Source organism: Salvia hispanica, chromosome 5 (genome assembly GCF_023119035.1).
Source record: "Salvia hispanica cultivar TCC Black 2014 chromosome 5, UniMelb_Shisp_WGS_1.0, whole genome shotgun sequence".
NCBI lineage: Eukaryota > Viridiplantae > Streptophyta > Magnoliopsida > Lamiales > Lamiaceae > Salvia > Salvia hispanica.
The window spans coordinates 32,190,297-32,200,865 of record NC_062969.1 but is presented as its reverse complement, the minus strand read 5'-3'; the positions used below and the strand labels follow the sequence as shown (position 1 = coordinate 32,200,865).

The 10,569-nt window shown below is 34.4% G+C and overlaps 1 protein-coding gene and 1 long non-coding RNA gene across 2 annotated transcripts; one reads left to right on the top strand and one right to left on the bottom strand.

Moving 5' to 3' along the window:
• The first annotated feature begins 368 nt into the window (after positions 1-368).
• LOC125190952 lies at positions 369-2,391 on the top strand. The gene is made up of 3 exons (XR_007171003.1): positions 369-635; positions 1,814-1,890; positions 2,199-2,391. It is a non-coding gene; the product is annotated as an uncharacterized LOC125190952 (long non-coding RNA).
• A 3,652-nt stretch (positions 2,392-6,043) lies between these two features.
• Positions 6,044-8,780, bottom strand: LOC125190888 (WRKY DNA-binding transcription factor 70-like). The gene is made up of 3 exons (XM_048088304.1): positions 8,312-8,780; positions 6,794-6,895; positions 6,044-6,565 (listed from the first exon to the last, which is right to left on the bottom strand). The coding sequence occupies exons 1-3, from the start codon at positions 8,617-8,619 to the stop codon at positions 6,085-6,087; spliced, it is 891 nt and encodes a 296-aa protein (XP_047944261.1). The 5' UTR covers positions 8,620-8,780; the 3' UTR covers positions 6,044-6,084.
• Positions 8,781-10,569: the final 1,789 nt, after the last annotated feature.

Genomic DNA, 10,569 nt, shown 5'->3' with positions numbered 1-10,569 from the left:
AAGGGGGGCGTCAGAAGTTCAAGGCTGCCTAAGACCGGATTGCACCTGATCCCAAGTGGAGGGATGGTTGAAAATATAGCCTGTTCTATGTGTTTAAGTTATTTTATATGTGTTTTCGTGTTGTGTCGTTGTTGTTTTTCATGCGTCTTGATATGAAATTAGAAAAATATTAGAGCAATTGTGTGATGCCTTTTTTATTTGTGCTTATATGTGTGTGTTAACTAAATTTTAAAATAATATATGTGTGTGTATCACGTCTATGTGATTAAAATAATTAAATAAAATTAGATAAAGAAATTAAATTCTATTTCCTAAACACACACACCGCTAGAATTAGGATCTAGATTCTAGAATACTCCCACACACATCTCTTGAACTCTCACTTGGATCAACAGCCAAATCATCACACCTTGTCGTTAGGTTGCCATCGACGTAGCTCCCATCATTAGACCTCCCCCACGCACTCGGCCGTCTCCGGCAGCTACCGTCCGTCGCCTCTCCGGCGGCGAGTTTTGCTGCAAGCAACAAAGTTTCCCCTCTTTTCTCATGGCTTCTTCTCCACTTCTCTAACCTCCATTAATGGATTTCAAGGTTGAAGCTTTGTTTCCCCAAACTCATGTTTCTTGCGAATTAAGGTAGAAATTGAATTCCTCCTTGGATTATCTCACTTCCTAAGTTGATGTTTGTGGATTTGAATTCAAGCTTTGTGTTTTTTAGTTGTCAATGTGTAAAAGTGAGAATTTTTATGTTTTGTCTAGAATTTGGGATTTTAGTTATGTTGATTGTTTTAGTTTTCTTTATTTGGTAGTTGGGGATGAAGTTGTATGAATTGATGGCTTGAATCAATTTTCATTTAGTTTGTAGGATTATTGAAACCTAGATAAAGGGATGCATGATATTGATTTTGTATTGAGGCATTTTATTTTAGAATCAATAAAATTAACTTTGGAGCAATGTCTTTGATAGCCAATGAGTACACTTTTTAAACAGTGGGTTTCGGGGCTTATTTGACAGACCAAAATAATTCATTTTCAGCTCATATTTTACCAGAAGTTATCCTTAGATGTCTTCTACATTTTCACCAAAATTCAGCTTAAACCAAGTTCAAATCGATTTATTATGAATTTTTCTAAAAGGACTGCCCTGTTTCTGGCAGGTTCTTGAAAAGTAATCATATATCCTAAAAGAAAAGGAATTTCAACCTCAAATTTTATCCTCATAAACCTGACTGTTATATGTTTCTTTTGCAATTGGTTTTGTTGATTTTGGCCTTACGAGTCAATTGGAATGATTTTTCTAAGTTAGTGCTTTTTGCCACGTTTAGTAACTGAAAATTGTAAAAACATGATTTTGTTATTTCCTTTTTGAGTAATCTATTGGAGTGAGATGATTTTGAACTTGAGATATGCTTTAAATAATGATGTAGGGAGGATGTTTGATTTTTCTTGGAATTTTCTAATACCGTTTTGTATTATTTTGTGAATTATTTCAGTTGATCGTATGAGTAGTTTGACAGCTTTTATACCTGATGGTTTGTTTGGATTTATTGTTGTAGTTTATTAAAATGGAGTGTGTTGTGAGTTGAATGAAATTGTATAGGTGTTAAAGCTTATGTTAATTTTATGTTGGATAAAAGAATTGCTTAAAAGTGGATTATGATTCTTTGTTGTTTTATTTGGAAGTTATTTTGCTATGCTTGTTTGGTTATGTGTTTTAAAATAGAAGATTACTTTGTTCCAAGTTTAAAATGAGTTTAATTTGTCAAGTTTAAGTTTGAGAGTTTAAAGACTAAGTTAAAATGCTTAAATGCTAGGGGTGGCGCATCCAAGGCTCGAGGATGGACAACCTAAACCAAGCTTGAGGAGGTTATTTTGAATTTCAGCTTTCGAGGTGGAGTTTACTTTATCTGTAAGCGTAGTGGTTATATGGTTATAATCATTGTTGTGTCGTGCCTCATTCATATGAGCTTATGGGCCCACGAGGGTCAGATCCACAAGGGATCATATGGGTCGCTGACAGCCCACCAATAGCCCACGAGGGGTCAGGTCCACGAGGGACCGAGACTAGTCTCATATAGCAGCAAAGTTGAGATGGTTCATTATGTTATGATTAATTACACAATTGGTTATAACTACTTGCAGCGTATTCCCCACTGAGTGTGCTTGCATACTCACACCCCGTTATTTAATGTTTTTCAGGTTAAGGAGTCGGTGACGGGGCAGCAGTCAACGTGGTCCACGGTCTCCCAGCCGCTATGTTTGACTAGTAGACCGTTTGGTATTTGGGTAAAAGTGAATTGTTTGGAGAGTAAACTTGATAACTTTTATGCTATTATATTTTGAATGATGTAGGTTTCAATCCGATTAAGCAGGATATTTTATTTTGGTTGGAATACTGGATGAAGTATCTATATTTTTAACATAGTGATACATTTTGGCATAGATATCTATATGCACATATTTCAGATGTTGGAAAAATATTCTTATTAGTGTTCTTTAAATTGTTTTATATATAAAAAAAATATGTCAATGATGATTTTTCTTTTAAGTTTATAAAATTGTTTCTGTTTTTCTTATTTCCATTTAAATTCTGAATTTTAAAAATAAAAGAAATTAGAATTTTAGTATTTTGGTAGCGTCACCCGTTTTAAAGAGTTCGGGGCGTTATATTTTCACGCCTACTAGTCAGTAGAGTACCATCTTTATTTCTCGCCTAGGTAGAATCCCAACCCCAAAAGCGTGGTAGCTAACCAAAAACACCAAGGAATATCACCGCAGTTATCCGGACGTGTCCATCCCTGTGGGATTCGACCCTTACCTCCACTATACTAGCCAGTATAAGTGGGTTGAGGAAATTTATTTGATACCAGATTTTGGTTGTCGTGCCAACGACTCAGCTAGGTTGGGAATCTTATCCTGATTAGTTGGATACACTCCTTCATTTATACACCCGACCGAAAATCCTTGTCCATCAAGGGGCCCATTCCATGGGACCCCCAACATTTTGTAAAAAACTCAGGGGTGTTTTAGAAATTTCACATTAAATTTTAGTAAAAAAATATTTAATATTTATTTAAGGCTATCCAAGACCAGAGATGCCCACGGTTCGTTCCGGTTTTGCGAAATGTGAAACCGGAACCGAACCGTGAGGCTTTTTGACAGTTCCGGTTCCGGTCTTAAAACCGGCGGTTCCGGTTCCAGTTCCGGTTTTGAACCGCCGGTTTTCGTATGGTTCCTCACAGTTCCGGTTCGGTTTGGCGGTTCCGGCGGGTTTTTTTTTTTGTTTTTTGCTATATAATTTGGAATTTTGGATTTATACTATAAATTGAAACAAGGCAATAGATAATTTAAATTGAAATAAGACAAATAAGGTGAAAATCATATCAATTTTATTGAATTTGAGTTGTAACTTATAACGGACAACAATACATTACAATAATACAATTGTCAATACATTACAATAATACAACAACGTGATATAATTTACAAGTGTCGTCGGAACATAAATAAAAAAAACCATGAAATGGGGGGAAAAAGGAAAAAATTGAAAAAATCTGAAATTGAATTCAAAACCCGACGCCGCCGAGGGCCGTGTTCGTTTTTCTTCAAAGAATCGTTCTTTGGCTTCGTTTTCAGGCGGATGTGTGGACTTCCTCTTCCTTGCACATGCGACTTTCACTTCGATGAGACCGTCGCTGGAACGGAAGTTTGGGTACAACAACTTCCAACTCATGGAAACCAACACAATAATCGGTCAGAATCGGGCTGGTTCTTGATCGGAATCGAAAGTAGGGTTTCTTAGGAGAGTGACCAGTGAGAAGAGAGAGTTTGAGACGTTTCGTTTTTTTTCCTCAGATAAAATGTTAAGAGATATTTTAAGTGCATTTGGAAGATTTGTTATTCAAATTCAAATATTAAAAATTGAGTTATTTAGTAAAATAATAAGCTTAATATTAGCCTACTAATAATCTTAGATTAAGTCTAATCGGGTCAAATTTGGGCTAATTGACGGTTGACCGTCAAGAAATGACAGAACCGTAAAAAAAGGACCTATCGACAGTGTTTTCGTATGTTTTAGAGTCGATTTTCGCAAAGTGAATGTTCTTGACCAAAATCATAAATTGGCAATATGTTTAAGACCAAAAAATTACTTTAACTCAAAATCTAATTATAGAGTGCACAAGATTATTTACTGAATCACTGAAATAAGTCAAAATAGTTATATTGTAAACGCAAATTCCTTTGATCAATTTGTGCAGCCTGCATTCATCATTTTAAAGTGCAATTTTAATAACTCAAGAAAAAATATTAAACAGACTAATATAATTACTTAGTTAAATATATTATTGTTATTATTTTTAGTTAGTCGCTATTTGCGGTCGTCCACACTGGAATGCGAAGGCCCTACACAAGTAGTTATCGCCATAAACAAATGGGGCAGGTTTACCCCTAATTAATTAAACGCCTACTAATTAAATAACTAATCATATTCTATTATTTATACAGTATGAAAAGATATGATAAAAAAATTCCTGTTAATAAGAGCGATAGGCAAGTACAAATAAACATTGATATCATGGAGTACATAATTTTTCTATGTTATTCTTTCTTTTTTTTTTGGTCATGAAAACTTGATATAGTTCTCCAAAATAACAAGATATGACCTTGAAACCACTAACTTAAATTTATAGAGTTATTATTATTATGGTCAGACAATACGAATCAACTAGTTTTAAGCATTACTAGTATAAATTAAGGTGCAGCTGCGAAAATGGCTTGCGTTATTAAATATCCATGATATTTAGCCCTAACCAAATTCATATCTTAATTCATAAATCGAATAACAGTAATCCAAACATTACTACGTCCTTTTAGTTTTTATTAAATTTGTTAGAACTATCACTATTTCATAATCCGTTGATTCATAAATCTAATAGTAATAGCAATCCAAACATTACTAGCTATCGCTATTTCATAATCAAACCTCCATTACATTTCTAACTTTTCCGTTACATTTTCTGGTGAATAGACCACATATTCCATTCACTAATTTCATTCATAATTTATTGTAAAATTAATATATTAAAATATGATTCATACAGTATAATATAACTCACTGATTTTTTGATCACTTATTTTCGTTTATAATAATTTTTAAATGTTGTGCCAAGTCACTTCACCTAGTTTTGGTCATCTGGTAGCTAAGTCAATCCCCACAATGGCAAAAACCAACCCATTTAATTTCTTCATTTTATTTTATTTTATAATTATTTATTTTATTATTTCTAATTTTTTTGTTAACCTTTTAATTTATCTATCTTCTATTATATCCTACATTGTCAATCTCCAATTGTCTCATTGAATGCGTATTCTTTGATATGGACGAAAAGATGTCATCAAGTCAAATATATAGGGGGTCTATCACTTTGACTTTTGAGCATGTCAATATCTCATAGTATTGTACTTGTACATAACTATGATTCTTATTTGACATCAAGAGAGATAAGAGGTGTGCCTAACTCCTCGCCCTTATATATATGTTAGTGTTTGATTTAAAAAGTACATTGTAATATCTTGATATGGTAAAAAAAGTTAATTATTCTATTCCCACTAAGTACTAGTGAAGTAAAGCACACCTAATAACACTTGAGGTAAATATTAATCATAATCTAAAGAAAACTGTACAGACATTCTACAAGTGCACATATTTTTCAGTTGAGGAAGCCAACATTATTACACGACAAATTACTCCCTCCGTCCACGAAAATTTGTTTCAGTTTTCCATTTCCATCCATCCCTCAAAATTTGTCCCATTTCACTTTTACCATTTTTGGTAGTGGACCACATATTCCACTAACTCATTCCTACTCACATTATATTATAAAACTAATATATAAAAGTAGGACCCACAATCCACTAACTTTTTCAACTCACTTTCCATTACAATTCTTAAAACCCGTGCCCGGTCAAACCGGAACGAATTTTCGTGGACGGAGGGAGTAATATTTAGCATGTACTATAAACAATAAAAAAGAAGAAGAAGCTAATCAAGTGAAAGGGTAAAAACTTAATGACAAAATCAAGCTCAATACATGTGATCATCAAAATAGTGGAAATTCTGTATGCCACAAAGCTGATTAACCTCCATATGAAGCCCATCCAAACTAGCAGATTCTACTTCATCTTGATAGGGAGTCCAGACCGGCTTGTACCCCAATGTGTCTAGCCCCGTGATCTCGTTCCATGGGTCCTCCAACGTCGATTTGGCCTCATGGGACGTGTCCTCGCTCACACATTGCTCGCGTTTCACTGATGAAACAATCAAGGGTTTTTTGGAGGAGTGATTGCAATGCTGATCTTGTTCCAATGTGATGTTTGTCTGAAAGCTGATTAGGTTCGCGTCAATCGGGTCTGAATCCACGATGAGTGGTCTGGCCCTTAGCGTCTCGTTGCATGTATGGTGGATCAAGTATGTGGTATGGTACATGATTTCATCTCCTTTGATTCTTTGCACTTGTTTTAAGGCTTTGCAGCCATCTTGCTTATGGGTGCACCTAAAGTAGCTCCTGGTACAGAGAAAGAGAAATTTTTTTTGCATTAGTGTTGTACCAATCTTTGATATAGGTCAAGATCAAGTAATTAGTTGTGCTGAGAGAAGTTGATAAAGTATGATGGAAAGTAATTACTAATATTGAAGATTTTTTCAATCCTTATTTTCAACTTCTTATCTCATAATCGTTTCTCTCCTTCCCTTTACTAATTCAATTGATGATTGAAAGAATATGAGGAATTACCTGGGATAGTCGGAATTCAAGATGGTCTTCTGTCCATATTTCCTCCAAGCATAATTATCTTCCATAGTTGGAGAAAGAGTCACCCATGAATCTGAGGTCCTTCTGAATCCAATATAGGAAAAAAATCATGAAGAAGTAGCGGATCACCAGAGCATACAATGATAATAATTACTTCTTCCAAATAATAATCACAATTTTATTTTAGGAATGCATAAAATATACTCCCTCCGTCCCACTTAAAATGAAACATTTGGGAATTGGCACGGGATTTTATGTAGTGTTATTTTGTGAGTTGATGAGGTGAGAGTAAAGTAAGAGAGATGAAAAAGTAGAGATAGAGTTGTTTCCATTTTAGGAAACGTTTCATTTTTAATGGGACAAACAAAAAAGAAAAACGTTTCGTTTTTAATGTGACAGAGGGAGTATAAACTTAATTAGGGATCCTGATAAGTTTAAACAGATAAAATTTCAAGTTGATAGATACATCTGCTTTATAGTACTCCCTCCGTCCCATAAAAGTTCAGACAAAACTTTTGGGCACGAAGATTAAGAATTTATATTAAATAAATATGAGAGATGAAAAAAGTAGGAAATATAAGAGAGAGTAAAGTAAATGATGGAATAAAGTAAGAGTGATTAGATGTTTTGTCTTTTATTAAAAAAGGAAATGACTCAACTTTGTTGGGACGGACTAAAAAGGAATACGACTCAACTTTTATGGGACGGAGGGAGTACTATTAAGACAACAGGAATTATCGAAATTAGTAAGAACATTCACTGTGCAAGAACAACTTCTTTGGGTAGTGCAGGATAAAAGATCTAGTGAAAAGTGGCAAAAAAGCAGAAAGCAAACAGCGACCTCCTTTTTTGTTGTATTCTATCAAGTTGCCTACACTGTATATGTAATGATGAGCTACTGATCAAGTTGATGTACACACAATCAACGTGTAAAAAGTAGATAGATAAATTAAATGTGTAGATTACTTGTAAACATTGATATCTTGATTATTTCTCCTTATAAAGGCGAAAAAAGAAGAGATTTTATGTGCTCATCAATTATAGCTCTAGCTCAAAATTTATGGAAAAGGCGAAAAAAGAAGAGATTTTATGTGCTCATCAATTATAGCTCTAGCTCAAAATTTATGGAAAAGAAAACCAATTGATCACAGCCCTAGTGTATAAAATCCGGAATTAAATAAAGCACAATATAGTACTCCTATGTTAGTAATCAAATGCAAATTACATCTTTTCAACAGACTTCAAACTATGATCTAGATCGTTAGATTTCAAGATTTGATATCAACTAATGACAAATAACGCCAGCAGAAAATATCAACATTGTCAATCGATTGACGCTGTGTTCATATTTTCTGTTAACGTATAAATCTTGAAATCTAACGATCCAGATCATAGTTGTAAATTTGTAGAAAAAGACGTGGTTTGCATTTTATCACCAAACTCATATATTATATTATTTCCTAAATAAATAATTATGATTGTTTTTAAGAATATCCTCACCTCCGCTTGTAACAACCCCTCAGATCTTTGACCCCGCGCTTCTTCATCTTCTTCTTCTTGGTGTCGTCGGAGGAGGAGGCGGAGGCGCCGCCTTCAACGGCTGGGATCTGGATAGTGCAGGAGCTGAGATCAGAGAGAGTATAAGAGAAAGATCTGTAGATTTGGAAGGCAAGTTGCTGCTCCGTAACCGGTTCGCTATTTTCGTGAAGAAGGGTTTGAAGCTGGACTGCGATTTCCTTGCCCTTCACCAGCTTCACCAAAGCTTTTCTTTTCCTTGCATGAAAATTATCCAAACTCAAACTCCCCATTTTCTATAACACACACAGTGCGTGTTTTTTGTGTTGGAGGAGGAAAGAGAGACGAAATGAGGTGGGCAAGGGTTTTGGGAGAGGAGAAAAAGGGCGTGGAATCGGGAGTGACGTCACTTTTCCGACGTCACGTGCTTACGTGCTTTGGAAGTGAACTGTTTTGGGATTGGCTGCTGTCATGGTCGGCAGTTCTCTGCCGTTGAGTGCAGCTGTGGGGACTAAATCAACGGTGGAGATGTGGCGTTGGTGGACCTTGTTTCTAGATCTGCGATTTACTATTAAACATTGTATGGTGGCAATTGTTAACTAGGTGTGAGTTTTCTTGTTTTTTTTTTATATTTTATTTTATCTTATTTTATTTTATCCATTACAGACTCAATCCTGATTATATTGTGAGATTTGACAATTTAATATTCTATAATCAAACAAAAATACGGAGGATCAATATAAAGCAAATTTGGATCATATTATCAAATTCGGGGTTGAAGTCATGTTAAGATTATTTTAGGTCATCCTTACTAAAATAACCTAAAAATAAACTAACAATGACCTAATCATGACCTTTATGCTTAGTTCTGCGTTTTTGTACTAAGAATGAGTTTTGCATTGATCAAAACCCTAATCTTATCTTATTATATCTTGTGTACTACTCTCTCCGTCCGACAAGAATAAGAGAGATGCACTTTAGGTTATGTGTGAGTTTTAGTACACATTTGATAAAAATAAGAGAGAAGTAGAAAGAAAAAGTAATTCACGTATTATTAGTGGAGAATGGATCTCACCTCATTAGAGAGGAATTTTTTTCTTGATTTAGAAAGTGTATATTCATGTGGAAAGGACTAAAGAGGAAAGTGTGCACATTCTCTTGGGACGGAGGGAGTACTTTTAAAATATATTCATAAAAAATACTATTGTCATGTTTATAGTCAATTATACGTTTTGGCACAATTGTAAAAAACCATTCTATTTTTTCTTTATAAAATTTTACATTTTAGGTAAAATAGTTCAATATATCCTTCACAACAATCAATCAATCCAAACACAATTTCCAATCTTATACTCTCAACGTTGACAAAAATTTGTCTCACTTGCGGACAAAACGAGTTTTAATGTGTAATTGGTAAAATACAATAGATAAAGAAAAATTGGTAAAGTAAGAGAGAAGGAGAGAAAAAAGTAATGGAATTAATATTAGTGGATCATGGGGTCCACTTTAAGTTGTAAATTGTAGTGGTACAAGTGGTAAATAAATTGATGTATAGGGGTGTAAAGATTTCCTAAAATAGAAAATTTGAAAGTTGTAATTTTTAAAAAACGGACTAAAATAGAAAGAGTTGCTATTTTTAAAAAACGGAGGGAGTATAATTGTTGGGTTGCGTAGCGAAAAAATGCAAAAAAACAAACAGATCCCTAATGATCTATTTACGTGATTATGAGATTAATTCTGTTTTTGTGTAAAACAAATAGATCTATGATATCACATAGAATACATAAATTAGATGTGATATGATGAATATCTTGTAATCCTCCAAAGGATTGACGTGGCTCATGCCTTCTCTACATGTCGTGTTGGTACTTGATGAGATTCATTTCATACCTTGGCTTTTGGCTGTTTTACCCGCTTTTGGAAGAGATAATGCACGAATATTGAGCTTAAATGTGCATGATTACTACTACACTAGTTACATGGTGCAACTTGACCGAGTGGAAGAAAAAGAAGCAATTTGGAGCATAAATGTAGCTAAAAGCCCACAAATTTATCAAGTAGCTAGAGCATAATCGAGTTCGCCACAACGTGAGCATAATGCAAAGACAATCGGAGGCAGAACAAAACGGAAGGGATGATGCATACTAGGCGAGAGACTGCACCATAAAGTTGAAGTGGAAAAGAGAGTTGAGCTGAAATTGTCACACCCTATCCCTCTCACATATACATTTAATATAAACAAA

Bases quoted from the DNA above. Each gene is read 5' to 3' on its own strand.
- LOC125190888 (XM_048088304.1), bottom strand. From the start codon at position 8,619: ATGGGGAGTTTGAGTTTGGATAATTTTCATGCAAGGAAAAGAAAAGCT. The intron at 6,896-8,311 runs GTGAGGATATTC...TATTGGATTCAG, and splicing joins AGGGGTTGTTACAAGCGGAG to AAGGACCTCAGATTCATGGG. The intron at 6,566-6,793 runs GTAATTCCTCAT...TCTCTGTACCAG, and splicing joins TTGAATTCCGACTATCCCAG to GAGCTACTTTAGGTGCACCC.